The sequence below is a fragment of the Mauremys mutica genome, chromosome 6 (genome assembly GCF_020497125.1).
Source record: "Mauremys mutica isolate MM-2020 ecotype Southern chromosome 6, ASM2049712v1, whole genome shotgun sequence".
Classification (NCBI taxonomy): domain Eukaryota; kingdom Metazoa; phylum Chordata; order Testudines; family Geoemydidae; genus Mauremys; species Mauremys mutica.
In genome coordinates, this window is record NC_059077.1 from 120,743,323 (window position 1) to 120,765,101 (window position 21,779).

General features: G+C 40.0%; 1 protein-coding gene across 2 annotated transcripts in view; it reads left to right on the forward strand.

Annotated features, from left to right (window-relative positions):
- Nucleotides 1–21,779, forward strand: part of RNF38 (ring finger protein 38) — a 205,108-nt gene that overhangs the window by 84,792 nt on the left and 98,537 nt on the right. For both annotated transcript variants that reach the window (XM_045020743.1, XM_045020745.1), the window contains exon 2: nt 12,408–12,478. In XM_045020743.1, the coding sequence (XP_044876678.1) occupies nt 12,408–12,478 (71 nt within the window). The remainder of the gene's footprint in view (nt 1–12,407; nt 12,479–21,779) is intronic.

Here is a 21,779-nt window from a genome sequence, read left to right on the forward strand (position 1 = left end):
CTTTCCAATAAGCAGGATTGTCAGTGTTAAATGTCAGGTTTCCCATTGAGAACATCCAGCAACAGACTCTCACAGCCAGCCTGTCACAAGTATTGATTTTTTTTTCCTTTTCCTCCAGCAACCAGCTTTGAGAGTATCTTTTTGCTGTCACTACATAATGATGTTGGGGAGCCCAGAGGAATGTACTACTGTTGAGGGGTTTCTTGTCCGCCGTAGCTAAGAATTTAAGGAGCAGTACCAGCCACCTTTCCCCAGTAACGAAAAATCCAAAACAGCTTTGCTAAGATTTAAATGTACAGATGTGGCCAAAAAAGCATCTCCTATTGTAACTTGAATTCGCAGCTTTGAACATACTTGTATATCTGTTAGGCCAAATGTAGCCCTGGTATAAGCAGACACAACTTTGACTTGAACAAATTTGTGTCTGTGAACACTAAGGGTACGTCCACACTACCTGCCGAATCGGCGGCTAGCGATCGATCTATTGAGGATCGATGTATTGTGTCTCATCTAGACACGATAAATCAATCCCTGCCGCACTCCCGTCGACTCCGGAACTCCTCCAGGGCGAGAGGCAGAAGCGGAGTCGACAGGGGAGCCACGCCCGTCGATCCTGCGCCATGAGGACGGGAGGTAAGTCGAAATAAGATATGTCAACTTCAGCTACAAGAATAGCATAGCTGAAGTTGCGTATCTTACATCGGCCTCCCTCCCCTAGTGTAGACCAACCCTAAGGCTAAACTTTATCCGTATTTATAAGATCACATTGGGAGCCATGTTATTTTTGCATTGCCCTAAGGGGATATTAGTGTTTTTGCCATTAATTTAATATTGTTCATACCCAAGGTGAAATAGCCACAAAACTGAGCCTGATGACAGAAGAGGTAAATAAAGGAATTCATTATACTGTGGTAGTTTTAATTGCATGAATTTGGGATGGCCCTATAACGCACTTGTGGTTTTGCTGAAAGTGAGTAATGCAGGTTATCTCAAATGGGTGCCAAGAAAACCTTTTATACCCACACCACACCCATGTGTTCTTTGTTTGCCACATACTTTACTTTTAACATTTCTAAAATGTGTTTGGTATAGAAACATTTTTGTTGCTATTTTTCATTTTCCATTTCCTATAAAGATCAGAGAGCCTTCACTATTATGAGTCTGATTATATGGGAGAACAGTTATAACTAATAAAATGTAGAAACCCCTAAAATGACCTAAAGTAACTTTTTATATCATTACGTTGTGACTTTCAGTACTGCCAACCTAAAGTGCTGAAAAATGGAGTCAGGCCCCCCAAAAAATCATGAAACTGGCTTAAAATAGTGAGATGTTTAAACAGTAATAAATGTTGGTTCCTTTCCTTTGCCTTCTTGTTTTGGAACCTTTAGCATACACTCACATCATGTTTTCAAACTTTTCTTTGCAAGCATATGGGCCAGAAACTTACTTTATTTTTTAATTTTTTTTAATGACAGCTGTGATTCTGAGGTAATAAAATCACTTGCTAGGTCTTTAAGAAAAACACCAGATTTTGCAAGGTGAGACCGTAAAATCGTTAAAGTTGGCATCTCTGGACTCCTTGGGTGTGTTGACATAGCAGGTGAGCCTCCCAGCCCGGGTAGATGGACTTGTGCTAGCTCCGCTGAAGCTAGCGTGCTAAAAATAGTAGTGTGGGCATTGTGGCTTGTGTGGCAACTTAGGCTCTCAAGCCCCCTCAAGCTCCTGAGTCTGAGCTCGGGTGGCTGTCCTGAGTCTGCCAGAGCCGCCATGTCCACACTGGTAATTGTAGTGTGCTATCTCGAGCCTTGCTAGCATGAGTCTCTCTGTCCAGGCTGGGAGGGTTGCTCGCTGCTGTCCATGTCACATTGTTCTTTTTTGGCATGTTAGCTCAGCAAGAGCTAGTGTGACTATGTCTATTTGAGGTGGGTATGTCTAGTCCCAGAGTCGATGTAGCCAGAGGTTTGGAATGTGAGGAGTCGTCGCCCTTGGAAGATGAGTTGGTCAGAAGTAAATGATAAATTTATGATGCACTTTACCACATAACTTTGCAAATTATTACATGGATATGACTTTCACCTAAGTGAAACACCAACATACTGTAGCTTTTTATTCTTAATTCTGTGTGCAGACAATAAATATCAGACTGTGCTCCCCGTCCTGTCAAGAATTGCTGTTTTGTTAGTAAATTACATGTGCATGAAACTGCAATTATTAAACTTTTCCAGCTGAAAGAAATGATCAGGTCGTTGATTTACTAGTGTACCAGTGCTTTGCAGCTGTTTCTCAACGTAGCATGTTCTTCTAGTGAAAGGTGACTTTTTTTCATGGGAGAAACTTCGACTACTCTTGAGTACTGCATGTGTTAGAACATTTGCTTCTTGTCCTCTTTGTTTTCTTATTTCCTAGGATTCTGCATTTAACGTGCAATGTTTTCTCACTTGTCTGGGGTGGACATGCTCTGCCATCTAGGAGGGAAGATTAAGATAATTAAGGGCTACTATGAATTATCACTTAAACTCTCTTCTGCATCCTCCCATGTTTTTATCACCAGTCATAAAATAAATGGCACAGAAGTTTAATGTATGATTAGCAGTAACATTCCTATTGTGTGTGCACGCGCGTTTCTCATCTCTGCCGGACGAACTGCAGCCACAGGACTTGTTTGCAGGCAGCAGAAGTTGCAAATACAATGTTACCGGGGGGGAACCAAAGCAAACTTTTATGTAGCTTGGGAATGGTGTTTGTGGTTTGCCTCTCGGTTAAAAACAGATTTACCATAGAGGCTTATGGTGACTAGATTGTTCTCTTCCTACTTTTCTCCTTCTCTACTTTTACCCTACCTCCCCACCCCTTGGTGCTCTGAGCTATAAAAGCTTCTGTTAAATAGTCTTTCTCTCTGATATTAGGGATATTAGAATGTTTTCAGTGCACCAGAGTTGTGTGGTTTATAGGAATTTTCCAAGTGCATTTAATCTCATCTGTAACTAACATGAAGTGCTATATATGTTCTGAGAGTCACCAGGGCCAGTTTCTGAGGCACTAGGAAATGGAAAATAGGAAAACCTGTGGGCCTTTTGCAGCAGTGATAATTGCTTGTCTTCAGTAGAATTCTAGTGAGCTTGCTTTGGCTGTCATACATCCATGACTATAGTATTGCTCCCTGGCTTCAGAATTTATTTAACTCTTCAAGTGCATTTGGATGAATCCCTCAGTCTCTGGATTCCTGTGATGCATGTGCAGCAAGCAAACAAGGATTTATGATGCCTCTTCTACCTGGCCCTGGCAAGTGCATTTTTTATGTTGATCTTGCATATGAGATTTCTGAAATGTTCCAGTAGGGTCACAGTCCTGTACCTTGGAACTGTACCTGTGACTAACTGCTCTTAAATGAAATACACAGGTAGGCCTGGTTCTTAACTGAATCAATTCACATTTGGAATTATATCAGCACAACACTGCAGACACTGGACAGGTTTGCAAACAAAATGTACCTCTTAGAATGAGGTAAGCAGAGGAGATGGAAATAATGGATCATGATGCACAGGTGCACTGGCTAAAGCTTGTGCTCTGAAATTCCAAGCAATCCAACCTACTTTTGGCAGAAGAGATGCTTTTCCAGCAGGATCTTATTATTTCATATATATATAAATATATATATATACACACACACACACACACACATATACACGCACACGCGCGCGCACACATACATATATATATTTTGACTATTACTTTTCTGAAATTGTTGATTTGCAAGAATATGCCTCAAAAGGAGGAGGAGAGGCAAGTCTCCAGACCACAAATTATATCAATACATAATACATGGTAGTACAAAAGTGTATGTGTAAATGGAATTTCAAGAAAGCCAGGCTACTTAGTGCCAAGTTTCCCACAGCACTCTTAGCTCTGTCCATTTGCACATATCCATTTATCAAAGAAAAAGGAGTAAACAATGAAGTGGCAAAATTTGCAGGCTACTAGTAAAGTCCAAAGCTGACTGCGAAGAGTTACAAAGCGATTTCACAAAACTGGGTGACGGCAACAAAATGGCAGATGAAATTCAGTGTTGCTAAATGCAAAGTAATGCACATTGGAAAACATTTTATACGTATTGTTGGGATTATGATGAGTGGTAACAGCTAATTTAGATCCCAAGAAAGAGACCTTGGAGTCATTGTGGATAGTTCTCTGAAAGCATCTACTCAATGTGCAGCGGCAGTCAAAAAAGTGAACAATGTTGGGAATCATTTAAGAACGAGATAGATAATAAGACAGCAAATATTGTATTGCCTCTATATAAATCCATGGTACATCGACATCTTGAATACTGCGTGTAGTTGTGATCGCCCCATCTCAAAGATATATTGGAATTGGAAAAGATTCAGAAAGGGTCAACAAAAATGATTAGGGGTATGGAATGAGGAGAGAGTAATAAAACTGGGACTTTTCAGCTTGGAAAAGAGACAACTAAGGGGGGATATGATTGAGGTCTATAAAATCATGACTGGTGTGGAGAAAGTATATAAGGAAGTGTTATTTATTCCTCCTCATAACATAAGAACTAGGAATCACCAAATGAAATTAATAGCAGGTTTAAAACAAACAAAAGGAAGGACTTCACACAAAGCACAGTCAGCCTGTGGAACTCTGCCAGAGGATGTTGTGAAGGCCAAGGTTTAACAGGGTTCAAAAAAGAACTGTATAGGTCCATAAATGGCTACTAGCCAGGAGATGGGCAGGGATGGTGTCCCTAGCCTCTGTTTGCCAGAAGCTGGCAATGAGCAACGGGATGGATCGCTTGATGATTCCCTGTTCTGTTCATTCCCTCTGGCCACTGTCGGAAAATAGGATATTGGGCTAGATGGACCTTTGGTCTGACCCAGTATGGCCGTTCTTATGAGGGTCTTTTGTTACATGATGATTCCATACTGGGCAGCATGGTACGTTTATATTTGGGCTGACTCTGTGATAGTACTTGTATGTCAACTTATGAAAATATTTGAGAGGTTGGCTAGGAGGTTATCGGGGGAAGGGTGTGGGGGAGAGTAGAGTTCAGCATGCCAAGTGATATTGTGTGTGATGGTATATATGCATGCATATAAAATAGAAAATTTCTAAATAATTAAACATGTAAGGCCAGAGTAATCATACATACAATAAAAATTTCATTTTAATATTGAAAAATCTAATGGAAAAGGATATTCCATGTCTTAGACCTGGCCAGGTAGGAACTTCTGTCACGCAGCCTCTGAAAATAGTGGCTTGTGTAGTTATTTAAAAGAGTAAACATAAATATGCTCGTTAAGCTAGATTGTCAGCTCTGGAAATTGAAGTCTCCTAGCTATGAAATTGGAGTCATATGGACAGCAGGAGTGTCAGCTTCACTGCAATTGCCATGTGATGTGTATTCACGCCGACCTGCTTAGTCTACATCTAAACGACCTTGCCAACAAGGGGGCCAGTTTTTCTCAGTGGGCTTTGCAGTATGAACACACATCCTCTAAGAACTAGACTGAAACCACTAACTCACTTTACACCAGCCGCCAAATCACCCTCAGAGTGGTTGCCAGCCTAGGCTCAACAAGAACTATGAGTAGGGCCCTATCAAATTCATGGCCATGAAAACCGTGTCACAGACAGTGAAATCTGGTCTTTTGTGTGCTTTTATCCTATACATATTTCACAGGGGAAACCAGCTTTTCTCAAATTCGGGGTTCTGACCTCAATGGGGGTTGCAGTGGTGTCGCAAGGTTATTTTTGGGAGGTCACAGTATTGACACCCTTACTTCTGCACTGCCTTCAGAGCAGGGCGACTGCGAAGCGGCAGCTGTTGGCCGAGCGCCCAGCTCTGAAGGCGCAGCAGTGCAGTCGTAGGGATGCCAGTACCATACCATGCCATCCTTACTTCTGCATTGCTGCTGGCGACGGCTTTGCCTTCAGAGATGGGATCCCAGCCAGCAGCCACCTCTCTCCAGCAGCAGCACAGAAGTAAGTATAGCAGTACTGCAACCCCCTCTGCAGTAACCTTGTAACTCCCTCCCAATTTCTTTTTGGGGTCAGGACCCCTACAATTACAACACTGAAATTTTAGATTTAAATATCTGAAATCATTAAATTTATTATTTTTAAATCCTGTGACTGTGAAATGGACCGTGAATTTGGTAGGGCCCTAACTATGAGCCTAAAGCTGGAAGGCTCTTTATGCCATTGTCCGTTCCCTGAGCGACCGGTTCCCCTGTACATAAGCACTAAAAACAATAAATATTACTTGATTTTGTGTGTCACGTTCAGCATATATATGCACTTGAATATATGGAGGTGAATTTCTTGCCTTCTTAAATAAGGCTGTATTCTTATTTCATCCATATCACCTAAACAGGGCACAATATTATCAACAAGGAATTTGAATTTAGGATCACATCAGACCCTGCTTGTGAGCACAGATGCTAATAGTCTTAAATAGGCTCTTGCAGCTGAGTCATGTTTTTAATTTGGATTCTGAGAACCAACTGCCCCTCCCTTCCCATCTCCAAAAGGTAACCGGTGCCAACTTTGTAAGTTCAAGCCAAAAAAAAGTATGCTTTGACCCTTTTGTCTGGGTTTAATGGTTATTAATTAAATGTATGTGCTGTTTAGTCTGTATCAAATAAATAATTTAGATATGGTAGAACTATAATTTTTTGCAAAATAACAAGGATTCAGCAGATTTCCCCCCCCCTTTTTTTTTTCAGTAAATTTTGGGAGAGAAAATTACAGGATTATTTAAAAACGTGACTACCATTCTACCTCTGAACAGTTCTCCCATCCTGAAACTAGTTTGTGTACACCTGTGTTTCAGTCTTGCAGGAAAATATTCCCTGGACCATGTGCACATTCCAGCTTGTTGGAAGTGTGTGTGTGTAAAATGCTCAACAGGCTTTGCTACATTTTTTTTTATTTGAAAATTAAGAGATGATATTTTCAGGTGAGATCTTTGTAACTCATTCGAATGCTCAAGAAACCTGAATAAAATAACATTCATTAGCAAAGTAAAATTTCATACCAACAAACTCAGCCCTTGATCCTGCAACTGGATTTGCTGAGATATAAGAGGCTATCAGCTTGGATCAAGTAGCCAAATCAGGGTCTTAATTTTAATTTGAATATAGGGCTTTCAAGCGATTAAAAAATAATAGCAACAAAGAGTCCTGTGGCACCTTATAGACTAACAGATGTATTGGAGCATAAGCTTTTGCGGGTGAATACCCACTTCGTCAGATGCATCTGACAAAGTGGGTATTCACCCACAAAAGCTTATGCTCCAATACATCTGTTAGTCTATAAGGTGCCACAGGATTCTTTGTTGCTTTTTACAGATCCAGAGTCACACGGCTACCCCTCTGATACTTAAAAAAAAATAATAGAATACCATTTATTTTAAATATTTTTGGATGTTTACTACTTTTTCAAATTATTAATTTCAATTACAACACAGAATACAAAGTTTACTTTATATTTTATATATGCTCACTTTATATTTATTTTTATTACAAATATATATACCATAAAAATGATAAACAAAAGGAATTCAATTTCAATTCACCTAAAACAAGTACTCTAGCACAATGTCTTTATAATGAAAGTTGATTTTACAAATGTAGAATTATGTACCAAAAAAAAAAAAAAACCTGCATTCAAAAATAAAACAATGTAAAACTTTAGAGCTTACAAGTCCATGCAGTCCTACTTCTTGTTCAGCCAATCACTCAGACAAACAAGGTTGGTTACAATTTGCAGGAGATAGTGCTTCCTGCTGCTTGTTTATAATGTCACCTGTAAGTGAGAACAGGCGTTTGCGTGGCACTGTTGTAGCCGGCGTTGCAAGATAGTTAAGTGCCAGATGTGCTAAAGATTTGCATGTCCCTTCATGCTTCAACCATCATTCCAGAGGTCATGCTTCCATGCTGATGATGGGTTTTGCTTGATAACGATTCAAAGCAGTATGGATTGATGCATATTCATTTTCATCATCTGAGTTAGATGCCACGAGCAGAAGGTTGATTTTCTTTTTTGGTGGTTGGGGTTCTGTAGTTTCCGCATCTGAGTGTTGCTTCTTTAAAACTTCTTACAACATGCTCCACACCTCATCCCTCTCAAATTTTGGACGGCACTTCAGATTCTTAAACCTTGTGTCGAGTGCTGTGACTATTTTTAGTAATCTCACCTTCTTTGTGTTTTGTCAAATCTGCTGTGAAAGTGTTCTTAAAACGAACATGTGTTGGGTTATCATCCGAGACTGCTATAACATGAAATATATGCAGAATGTGGGTAAAACAGTGCAGGAGGCATACAGTTCTCCCCCAAAGAGTACAGTCAGAAACTTAATTGACGCATTATTTTTTTTAATGAGCATCATCAGCGTGGAAGCATGTCCTCTGGCCGAAGCATGAAGAGGCATACGAATGTTTAGCATATCTGGCATGTAAATACCTTGCAACGCTGGCTACAACGGTGCCATGCGAACACCTGTTCTCACTTTCAGGTGACACTGTAAATAAGAAGCAGGCAGCAGTATCTCCTATCAGTGTAAACAAACTTGTCTTAACGATTGGCAGAATAAGAAGTAGGACTTAGTGGACTTGTAGGTTCTAAAGTTTTACACTGTTTTGTTTTTGAGTGCGGTTATGTCACCAAAAAAATCTGCATTTGTAAGTTACACTTTCATGTTATAGATTGCGCTTCAGTATTTGTATGGGGTAAATTGAAAAATACTATTTCTTTTGTTTATCATTTTTACGGTACATATATTTGTAATAAAAATAATATTAAGTGAGCACTGTGTACTTTCTATTGTGTTGTAATTGAAATAAATATTGAAAATGTAGAAAAACTTCCAAAAATATTTAATAAATTTCAATTTATTGTTACAAGTGCGATTCATTGCAAATAAATTTTTAATCACGATTAATTTTTTTGAGTTAGTCTTGTGACTTAACTGTGATTAATTGACAGCCCTACTTGAGTATAAAAATGAAGCTAAGTGAATTGCCTTCTAGACTTAAGAACTGAGTACAAACCTGGAGCTTGCCTGCTTTACAGCACGTTTTAAAAATATATTTGTGTATATAATGCATTAAAAGTAGTTCTGCTGTTCTACTGAGTGTATTTAAAGTTTACTGTATAGCTTTTGATGCACAGTGTTAACTTACGAAATATGTCAATTTTAAAAGAGAACAAACAAATGTGGAAAAGAGAAATTATAAGCATATGACTTTTTTGGACAAATGTTTAACAATGCTTTTCAGAATACAGTCAGGCTACTTTATTTCTATAAATAAGGTGAGATTGGCATGTTAGCAGAATTTTCTTGTGGATGTAGTTTGGTTTCTTGCAAGAATGTTAGGTTTTGTTTTGTGTGGTGGTGGTAGTGGTGGTATAAGAACACTTGTTAGAAGAAAAGAGTGTTTTAGGTGGTGAGGAAGCATACTTTGAAGTTTGTCTAGATTAATTGAATTCAGCCAGCATGTGAAACTTTAATCTTCTGGACAGCAAAACTGAACATTTTATGAAACTTGGAAATCCCCGGGCCAGTATTTATATGCAGCCATGACATGAACTGTTTCCCAGTAGCTGTGGTAAAGTTGGATAGTCTGAAAGTGGTGTGATTCAAGCCTAAAACGATGCGAATTGGCTGTGTTCCATCAATGAACAACATCCAGAGGCCAAGTATTGGGTAGGGCTCAACTGTTTTCATCCACAGTTAGGGTAGTGGCTATATAATACCACACTGCTTTTTCCATACTCTTTGCTAGATCATAAGAAAAGGAGAATATGTAAAAACAGTAAAAAAGGAAACCTCCCCCCCCCCCCCCGAGTCATTAAAATTCTTGTGGCATAATAGCAGTAGCAATTGCTGTGGAAATACAGACCATTATATATTCTGGGTGCACAGCAGCATAAGTTACAAGAACATATTCTGCTTTGTTTAAGAGTGTGGGTGAAGGAGTGGGAGAGGGACTAACTCTTCTTCTGTCTGCTTTTTCCTCTTCATGGAAATTTCTTGTTTTTCTTAATGTAATGTGAAAACTCTTGTGAATGCAATTAAATACTGTATATGTTTAAGCAAAAGTAAATAAAATAGTTATGGTAATGAAGAGTGATGCACACAAAAATAAGATGGGTATTTTGAAAAAGTGATAACAGGAGAGGTAGGTGTTTAGAGAGGTCTTGCAGTAGAAGTTACTTCTGGCTACCTTCCTGTATTTGTTAAGCAAGCTTACAAGCTTTCAGAGGGGTCGTCTTATGGCTGGAGCAGAGTGTAGACTTCAAACCTCGATTAAACACTATGGTTGTGAAATGGCTTATAGCTTGGAGTAGGCTTTCAAAGTGGGAATCTGTGCACTGTCCTTCAAAACTACAGTGGGAGAAGAGGGGCTGAACGAAGTTCTGGGCAAAGGTTCTGCCCAGGAAGCAAAGACAGCATAGCTTACAGATGAGATTTTTCTGTAGTTTAATAATGTTTCTTGCTCCATGTTGGGGAAAAGCAATTTTTGTCCATTGTTACATGACATGCAGGCTCAGTACATGTATTCATTTGCATGATAGTTGATAACTGTTTCAGGCCTCTAATAATTCTGGTTACCAGCTTGGGTTTTTGCCTAATTTGTTTCTAACTTGACTCTGCAGTTCTTCAGATTGCAACTGCTAAAAAGTAAAAACAACTCATCTGTGCCATCCCAATGTAGCTGAGAGTCCCAGTTTTCCAGTGGTATAAAGCATGTATCTCTTAACACCAGCAGTGAAAACTGCTGCTAAAATCATTTTGGAATTGAAGATGACAGGAGGAAAAGTCAAGGCAGTAATCTGAATGGGCTGATGTGTGAAATGGGCTGATATGAGAAATAAAACACTTACCTGCACCAGAACAAATCATTTTGGGGCTAGTAAACTTTACAAACTTTTTCCTAGGTCAGTGATCAGAAAGAGAATATTTTGGCACTGTAATATGGTATGTTCTGATAGAATAAAATCCTTTTACCTTAAATAAATAAATGTCTGGGTGAGGCATACTAGAATGATGTCACTCTAGGGATGGTAGAGAAGAGAATGGAAGGGAAAGGGTTACCCTTGGTTTGCTAAGAGGGTAACTGACAATCTTCATTTGTATTTGCAAAATGAATATGTACTTGTGGGCTTGTAAGTTAGAGCAATGTTTAAAATAAAATTGGATTTGCGTGTTGTCAGCCACTGTGTTGCATATTTTAATTTGGCTTTGTTAAACTCCAAAAAATAAAAAGGGAACATCAGCAGAGTCTCTTCTTCAATTTGCTAGGCCAGATTGCTTTAGTGGGGATGTTACTGTGTCCCTTTCAGGGAGGAAACAAATGTATGACATAAATAAGACTTTACAAAACGTAGCTTGTACTGTAAAAGGATTTAAGGGTTTTTTAATGCACATAAAGGCGTATTAGGGTGAACCAGTAGCTGCCATCCTTCTCATAAACAAGTCTTGTGGTCTTGCACTACTAAGCCCTTGCCAGGGTTGATCTGCACCATAGCCTGCCACATACAAGAACATGGGTAGCAAAGACTTGCACAAAGCTTTTGGGGGGGGAAAATTCCAACCTGAACAAGAATATTGTCAACAAAATGAGGATTCTCTCTGCCTCTTGTCCTAGCTATTCTAAATTGTTTGTCTTAACAAAAGGAAGGGAGTATATCTCTTCCCCAAAGGGTTAACTACCCATTGTGTTAATAACTGGGTTACCTAGTAGTGGAGGACACTACCTTATCACTATGGCCATGGCTACACTTGCAAATTTGCAGCGCTGCAGCAGGGTGTGAAAACACACCCTCTCCAGCGCTGCAAATTGCGGCGCTGCAAAGCGCCAGTGTGGTCAAAGCCCCAGCACTGGGAGCGCGGCTCCCATCGCTGTACGTTATTCCCCACAGGGAGGTGGAGTACGGACAGCGCTGGGAGAGCTCTCTCCCAGCGCTGGCGCTTTGACTACTCTTAGCGCTTCCAAGCGCTGCCGCGGCAGCACTTTGAAGTGCAAGTGTAGCCACAGCCTATATGTGTAGCTGTTCTTGACTTATGTTTGGCGTGTGTATTTTGCTGCTTTATGGCATATGTTTGTTTTGGATTAATGAACAAGTACTAATTTTGTTCTGTTTAAATGTTTAAAAAAGTCTTGGAGAAGATATCTCTGGCACATAGTGAAAAATGTCTCTGCTGCTTATCCCATCATCAGAATTAAATACAAGAGCTGTCTGACATAGATGTTTGGCAGCTAAATCTCTCTGCTGTGTAAAAAAAATTTCTGGCTCCTACACTTGTCTGTGTTTATTTTTAGTATTCCTAGGGATTGGGTTTCAAATTCTAATTATTTTTTTTCCTTTGTTCCCCCTCCCCTTTTCTCTTGTAGGTAGTACTGGAGCTTCCTTCCAATGCCAGTCAATCCATCAAGACCACATTTGTAATGATGACAGTGACAAGGTGAGATCTGTGTAAATTTCCCCTTTAGGGAAGGTGCATGTCATTCTTTTGCAGATTGCATTGCTTTTATAGACTAATGGTTGTTTTCCAAAGCCAAAAGCTAACTTTATATGAAATACATGTTACAATCTGAAATATCTCTGGTCTTTTAAGACAAATATATATTTCACTCAAGATGATCTTTTAGTTGATTAAGGAGACACTAGTCTTGTAATCTGTTTTTTTCTGCTTCCATTCCCTCATTGTTCTCAATTTTTCTGGCTTACCACACTGACACCCACAGGTAATAATGGGTGGTGATTCCCCTATTGGCTTTGTTATATACAGCAGTAATGTCTTATTACTGTCATTTTGTGACTTGTGAAGTTTGAGCTGGCTTAGCATGCTGAGAAGAATATTCTATCTGTGCTGTAGGTTTTCTCAACCTATCTCATGTGTTTTGGAGACAGGAACTTATTTTTTCACACTGCAGCTTCAAAATATCAATCTCTACCTGGCAGTGTGGAAGTGTTTTCCTAACCTTTTGGCAAGAGATCACGTTCATGCACTGGCTTTAAGTTAATAAAGATGTTCACTGGTTTTTTGTTAGAAATGTTTTGTGGGGGGTTGAATTGGTTATAGAAATGATACATGCTTAGAATACAAAAAGAAAAAAATTCAGATTGGATCATTCTCAAGTCAGATTGTTTGGGGGTGTTTTTCCTCAAAAATTTAATGTCCCTTTCAAAGTAAATTAGCTATGGGCCACTACATAGTGGTGCTTTGTCATACTTGTAAATACTGGGTATAAGCTCCTGTTTGGATAGGAGTGGGATGGGAGACTATACTAAATTCAGAATTTAATTAAATACAGAATTTGGTAGGAACATCTCAAATCTAGATTGGGGCCTGGTTGCTCAGCTGCATAGTTTAAAGGATATCAGCTAATGTGGTGGTATTATGTACAAGTGTAGACTCATAGTCTTGCTAGCTAGGGCACTTGCATACAAAGTCCTGTCTGTCTTGCTAGTTAAATGGCCCTCAGTATAATCTGAGGGCCTGAGTATTTGGGCCAATCTTTAGGGGTGTGATACAGGTGAGCCTCTTCAGAATTATGCAAATATGGGACAAAAATGCTCAGCAGAATATGCCAGGATTATCTAAAGATTCCATTTGGTTCTGCAGTCATGCATTAAAGTCAAGTTAGCATGGTTATTTTCCCTGACTTCATTTTCAAAGTTTGTGCGCTCCCTTTAAAACAGTGGCTCTCAAACTTTTTTCCTGGTGACCCCTTTCACATAGCGCAAGCCTCTATATATTTAACACTATTATAAGTGCTGGAGGCAATGCGGGGTTTGAGGTGGAGGTTTACAGCTCGCGATCCCCTGAGGGGTCCCGACCCCAGTTTGAGAACCTCTGCTTTAAAGCTAAAAAGAGACATTTTAGTCTAACAGCTTTAAATTCTGTTGATATCTTGTCTCCTCCGCTTTGTTATAGATGGTTCTATCCTTTATGCTGCTGCTGGTCTATCTGTTCTCAATGGGAGTAGGAGAAGGAAGCATAAAGAGTGTCCCAGCTTAGCCTTCTACAGCTGGTACATTTATTTGTTCTGTATGGAATCTTTAATGTCCTCTTTAGATCAAGTTCACCAGTTGCACAGCCGGAGAGGAAATGACAGGGCTGGAGGGCATTTATAATGATGGAATGACAAGAGTGGTACATAGAGGATTCATGTGAGGAGGGGGGAAAGGAAGGCTACTGGAGTTGGAGATGTCTTTCAGTGTCCGATATGCAGCCAGTACTCACCAATAGGCCTACTGGTGCTGTTTCTGTGGGCAGACAACGTAACAGTGGTTGTTTTAAATCTAATGGATTTATATCTACTTCAGGTGCTCTTGGCACCAAGAGGGTCCGTGGATGGGGAACAGACAGTGGTAATAAAGTTCCCTTCCTGTGCACCATAGAATCATAGAATCTCAGGGTTGGAAGGGACCTCAGGAGGTCATCTAGTCCAACCCCCTGCTCAAAGCAGGACCAAACCCAACTAAATCATCCCAGCCAGGGCTTTGTCAAGCCTGACCTTAAAAACCTCTAAGGAAGGAGATTCCACTACCTCCCTAGGTAACCCATTCCAGTTCTTCACCACCCTACTAGTGAAAAAGTTTTTCCTAATGTCCAACCTAAACCTCCCCCTCTGCAACTTGAGACCATTACTCCTTGTTCTGTCATCTTCTACCATTGAGAACAGTCTAAATCCATCCTCTTTGGAACCCCCTTTCAGGTAGTTGAAAGCAGCTATCAAACCCCCCCTCATTCTTCTCTTCTGCAGACTAAACAATCCCAGTTCCCTCAGCCTCTCCTCATAAGTCATGTGCTCCAGCCCCCTAATCATTTATATCTACCAATGTCTAGTGGCTAAGATACAGAACACTTCCTTTACATTGCCTCCTCCCTTCTGCTGCTGAAAGTAGCCCCCAGGAGTGACCACCTCATGGGAGATAACCTAATCTGTAACAAGGAAATGGAGACCAAACTGAAGGATGAAAACATCCAGAGGTAGTTAAAAATGTTAGACAGTTGTTTTAAGTGCAGTTAGGTGTTTTGCTTTGAAGGTGATTCGCCGCTGTTTAAATTGCAGCTGGGGAAGGTTCATAACCATTTCCAAGTCACAGGATGTGAGGCACCTCCACAGCATTCAGGGAAAACACAAAAATGTCCTGGCTCTGTTTGTCGGCGGTGGGGGGTGGGGAGTGGGGAGAAAGTGGGAAACCATCCCTCCTCTGTGTATTGCTCCCTATGCAAGATTAGACCTCATGCCTGTAAAAGTTGAGTGGAGTAGATCTGTTCCAGCAAGCGTGATGAAGAGTGCCATTTTGGAAGTGCCGTGGAGAAATGTTTTCCTCCAAATGACAGTCTTATGCAGTGGTGTCTTTGATTGTTCCTCCCATTTCTAAGCGCTCACATGGAACTGTCTGCCTTGCACTTTGTGTTAGAAAATGGTAATCATGTAGGAAAATGGCTGCTTGTTCAGGAAAATTGTGAATATGCCTGAGAATGCACATCTGTGCTCTCTTTTCTGATGTGTCAATGTGTACTGCATCCTTCTTTTTATTTTTACAGGGAGGATGAAGAGAAAGCACTGGTTCTCAGTTAATGGCACTGAGGAGTATGTGTGTTAAATTTACATCTTTCCTTTGTGTTATAACCCTTCATAGAATTTTTGTATGGACATATGCATACAAATATATATATATATATATATATATATATATGCTTTTTTAAAAAAGTTGGTTACATTATTACTTTATCCTTTTTTCATACATCCTCTAGCACAAATGCATGTAAATGACAACTCAGGGATTTTTGGTTTGGGGGGATTTTTTTTAATCTGTTAGATTCTGATCCAGATCCAATGTGAATCCGTTTGAAAATGAGAGGCTTGGTTGCACCATCATTACATGGGGGTAACTCCAGTTAATAGTGATGGGAATAGCTCCTGAATAAGGAATGCAGGCTCTAGCCTTAATTTACAAGCAGAAATACTACTCATAGTAGACTGGATACAGAACGGTGGTGTTTTTAAATAATATATAAAAAAGAATCCCCCAGGCTAGCCGGCCATTTCTTCAACTTCTGCTAACTAATGCACAGAAGTCTCACTAAAATCCTACACTGCCCACTCTGTATTCGATCACATCACCAGTCAGTGCACTATATGAGAAACTTACAGTATAGCAATTGACTGCCAGTTTTGTATGTGTATTTTGCAATAGCTTCTCCACAAACCCTGGTATACATTTCCTGGAAAGCAGGTGATATAGGACATGTCCTGTGCAACACGCATTCAATGAATGTTACAAATTTAATGAAAACTATTCCCAGGCTTCCAACCCAATTATTTGATTTTTGTTGACTTGGCTACACAGGAATCTTGAATACATGTTCAGATCAGCAGGAAACCAAAGACTAGAATTTTTCAAGTGTGGCCTCACTGCATTAAAAAATGAATAAGTGGCTAGAGCATTATTGGTAATAAGAATCTGTTTAACTTTATAGGTTCAAAAAGAAGCATTTTTGCCACTTCTCTTAAAATCTTTACTTGAATCTGTGATATACTATAATTTCCTTTTTATATGCAGTTTTAAAATGACTATTATAGAGACAAGTCTTAAAATAATTGCTGTTTTGGGGGGGGTGAAGTGTAATGTATAAATCAAAGGCCCATTTTTTCATGTTAGTAATGTCTTTGATTCTTAGAATGACTAGTCATTCATATTTAAACTGTTAATGTGCTATTCATTTAAGAATGATTGGTGTGATTTTTAGACTAAGACTGGAAGTGTCGTTACTAAATAAACAGAATTCTATAGTCTAAGCTGTTCTTCCATCAGCGCATGTGCGGGGAAATATTGCAAAAAGGAACCTTTATTGTGAGAAATGTTGCTGGTTTTGTTTTAAAACCAAACAGTGATGTCCCCTTGAACGCGTAACACAAGAAGAATGTTCTTCACCGTGCATTTCAACCATATTCAACTTGCTTGTGGCTGTGAAAGCTATTTGTTTTTTTCCTTCTTGCCCTTTATTCAAAAGGATGCACCCCAAGGTAAGATGAAGTGTGTGGTCTCCCTATTTGCAGATAGCTTATATTACTGAAAGAACAGAACCAACCTGACTTGAGGGTACCTATTTTTTTTGTTGTCTTTGCACGGGTTTGTGCTTTACAGCGAGAAGCATATCATAAAATGCAGCTTGTCATGATCATCCTGTGTTTACTTAAACAATGTAGCATCCAGTCTTCAGAAATCCACTGGGGCATGGCAAGTTGAGAGAGGTTTAAGTTGTGTAATGATGTGGGCAATGATTGTTTGTTTATTACATATGTGTTTAATTCCTTACTCTTCTTATTTGTAAACAAACCGTCCTCAAACCTACAACTTGTAATGTACAAACTCTACTTCTGGGAAATTGCTTAAGAGGCCTGACCCCTCTATCAATCCCCCACTCCACACCCAAATAAAAACACATACACTAACCAGGAAGTGTGTGGGGGGTGGGGGAGTAAGACTGTGAGAGTAATCTCATGCAGGGGTTCTCGCAACAAATTTTTTGGTGGCCTCAGAGTGCGGCCACCAACTCTTGTTTTTACTTTTTACTGGACCTAAACAGAATAGAAACACATTTTGCAGGTTCTTGTCTTTGTTTCTTATTGTTTCTTTTGCTTTTTCGGTTGCCTTTTTATTTTATTTTTTTTAAAGACTTGCTAGCTACTAAGTCTGCTGTGAAAAGTGATATTAACAAACCCACAAATGTCACTTTTCACAGCAGACTTACTCAGCCCTGGCAATTATGGGGACAAATTGAGCCCTGGATGGGGAGGTGGGTACAGAGGCAGCGGGAACCAGGGGCAATGGGGCAGCAGGGAATGAAGCAGGGCCAGAGATGATGGGAGGGGTGGTGAGCTTGGGGAATGGAGCCCAAAGCCCCATGGCTGGAGCCTGCCACCTCAGGCTGAAGCCCGACCCCACCGCCCCTGGGAAGGGGGGGAACTCATTGGCTGCCTGCTCCTCTAGCTTTTGCATCTCCAGAGAGGGGCCACTGAAGGCTGGAGAAATCTGGAAAGCAGCCTTCAGCGTTTTCCCTATATTATTTGTTGGTGGGAGGAAAAGAGGTGTTTGGATAAGTTTGCTTTCCGATAGAGACACACCCTCTTTCCTCCCCTGCCACCCCCTGGAGAATCCAGAAAAGGCAGGGCATGCACACTCCTGGAGAATCCAGAAAAGGCAGGGCATGCACACTTCTGGAGAATCCAGAAAAGGTGTAGGGCAGCCTGTGTACTAAGCCTGGCAGCTGCCTTCATACCTGTTCTGGGACTTCTGTTCTCCCTGAAGCATTAGCAGAGACGTGTTTCCTATGAGGTTTTTTCTCTGTCTAGAGCTGCTCTAGGACCTTCTCCCATCCCTCAACCCTTCCTTTAGGGGGCATCCACAGCACAGAGGAAAAACTGCACAAAAATTACTGCAACCTTGCACTGTATTGCCATTTTTGTGGCATGACCCCTCTCATGTCAGTTTGGCAGCAAAGGACCAAGCAGGAGCAAGAGACATGGCACCAAGCCTTTCAGGCTCTGTGTGTCCATGCTCCCCAGAATCTTCCTACCTCTTGGTGAAGAGGACAGTAAGTGTTCCTTGTGGAGGAGTCGAAGGTCATCTCCATTCTCCTCAGTGGCACGCTAACGCTGAAGTCCAGGGAGGGCAATTTAAATGTTAGCATTTACTATTTCGTACTATTTGCAGTGTAGTTATAGCTGTGCTTGGTCCAAGGATCCGAGAGAGACAAGGTGGGTGATACAATTTCTTTTATTGGCTCAGCTTCTATTAGTGAAAGAGACAGACTTTCAAGCTTACACAGAGTTCCGTCACCCACCGTGCGTGTGTGTGTGTGTCCATTCTGTTAGAAACGTCCAACCACTTTGGGATTGTCAGTAGTGTAGCTCTGCTCCCTCCTCAAATCTGACCCCTAATTGAGAGTATTTAAATCCTAACGTTAGGTAAGAGCTATTCATATTTTTCTTTTTTAAGAAACGAAGATCTGAATAACAATGCTACTGAAAAACATTACTACAATATTGCAGTCCCAGAAAAATGTGTAGCTGGACAGTATGCAATTTAAGATGTCATAAGTAGTAATTCATCTGTTTTGAGCATATGCAGTAGTTTCAATTCTTTTTTTCCAGTTAAATATTTACGTTAATATATTACTGTCTTGTTGTAAAATACATACCATGAAAAATGCAGAAAGTGCTACACAGTCGGGTTAGCAGTAGAACCTTAACTTTTGCCTTTCCTTACCATATGTGGCTTTGACTGTCCAATTTTAATGCTGTATTAGTGTAGTTTTGTGCATGTTACTATTTCCTAGTGCTTTATCTTGTGTAGTTTTTAAGTGTCCTCCGGAGTGGTGCTTCTGACACTTTTTTGGAAACCTTTCCTATAGTTATATACATCTTACTATTGGAATTGATTATCCTTCCGTCTGGTTAGTTACACTAATTTTTCCTTGAGAACAGAATGAAATCCTGTTTTATACCCTTTCATACCACCTAATGAATTTCTCTCCCTCCTTGGTGCCTACATCCTTCAAATATCTAAGATCTTATGTCTCTCAAATTATACCTAATCTTTCAATCCCTCTTCGAGTGAGTTCTCCAGACCTTAAATAACTATTGTTGCTCTTCCCTGCACTTGCTTCAATTTGTCTATCTTTTGGTACTGAGATGCCCAGAACAGCTAGTTTTCTGGGGGCCATATCTTTGTCATTGTGCATTTTTAAAAAGTGTGGAAATGGAGATTTCACCAGAAAGTTCTAAAGCGTCTAATCAAGAATATCCTCCATATTTTACCAGGGTGGAGCAAGGCCGGAGTTAAGCTAATAGAGCTGTGCATAGCTCAGGCATTGAAAAGCAGTTCAGGAATCCATTTCAGAATCCTAATTTATTAATGAACCTACTTATTTATCTGTAAAATAGGAATAATGACACCTACTTCCTGTGAGGTGCACTGTGATCTACTGATGAAAAGCAATATGTAAATTCTAAGTATTATTTTTATTTTCTGTCTCGTATTACCCTTCCCCCAATTATCATTGTAAAAGCTCTTCCTGTTCTTAACTCATCCTCCAATTTTTCTCTTCTTACCTTTTTCCTGCAAGTCTTAATTGACTCTCTATTCTTGTTGGGTTTCCTCTTCCTTTTTCCATTTCCTATGCAGGTCTGGCAGAAAGTACTCTGCTCTTCATTTATTGATTTGACCCTCTTGCATGCTGTAGTGAACTATTTACTACTGTTGTCATTTTAATTTTGGATATCCTTCACGGTTTTTTGTTTTTACTGGTTGGATTTTGGAAATGTTACTAGAATGGAGTTTACACACAGATGTAAAAGCTCAGGAGTTTTAATGTTCACCTCTTATCTGTGACCTGGGTTGGTGGTTGTATCAGTTGCTGGATGCTAGTTTTGAACCCTCAACAGATGGGAACATAATGGTCTTCAATAGGTGCTTGCTGGCTGGCAGCATATGCCTGAGAATCCTTCTCTGTTACCAGGTGATGATCCTGCTAGAAAATGTTGCATGTTTCATTGACTCTGTTACAAGTGCTCCTCACCCTGTAGGAATATAAGGGAGATGGGAGTCACACAAGAGAAAGAGAAGACCTAGGTTGTGAAAAGGCTTCGATTGTATTTTGAGTTGTTTTCGTTTTGAGTTCCTTTTTTAATAAAACCAACCCCTAGGATGTTGTTATGCACTATGGGGAAGAGTTAAGGTTGGGTAAAACGTTAACAGAATTTCCTGACTTCTGGGTGATTGAAATAGGGGTGTGTGCGTGTGTGTGCGTGTGCGCGCACATGTCCAAAAGACATGGAGGGAGTTAGTTGTTGTGCCAGACTCTTTGGAAGATGGAGATCCACAGTGTTGTATAGAGATAGCTGTTTGAGGGTTATTTTTAATTTACTAATTAGTTTAGTTCCTACTAACTACCAGGATATTTTCCCCTCCACCACATCTATACTGATTTTTCGTGGAACTGCATGGGTAAGAACGTGGCAATCGAAGAGTAACATTTACCGATGTGAAAAGAGACCTTGAGGGAAGAAAAAACATTTGAGTGTCTTGAAAGAAATGATGGAAGACTTGGAAAATGAGATTGTGTCTATAACAGTAGCTTCTGGCACCTTATGTCTTCACTTGACTTATTAAGTGTTCTGACATTTCAGTACAGTGTGGAGCTGAACTATTTCTGTCCCATAAAATGACTTGGGTCTGTAAATGAAAAGGCTGTTTTGTACATCTTTCTAAATTAAATGACTTACCTGTGTCAAAGAGGCAGGTTTCATTGCCTTGTGCTTTGAAAGGTGAAGACATTTTTTAAAATATTGTTTAGTAATGTTCCCCGGGAGTGGGAGGATTAGGAAATATTGTATATAGCTAGTGAAAATTACAGTTTGTTTTTTTTTACATTAGACTTTTTTACATTAGACATTCAATGTTTGGTATACATTCTGTGTGAGAGGCAGGACGTACATGTCTGGGTTTATTGATCAATAGAAACCTCTTTGTATTGTTGTACAATGCTTTCCTGAATGGGAACATAGGAAAAGCGATCTGTTAAATCAATGTTTCCCAAACTTTTGAAAGCTAAGCCACCTTTCAAGAAAACGAAACCATTCTCATCCCTCACATCTTAATTTATACATCATCTGCATCCTCTCAGCTAGTCCTTCAGGCTCCACAGTTTAGGGAACACTGACTTAAATGCTCCCATCCAT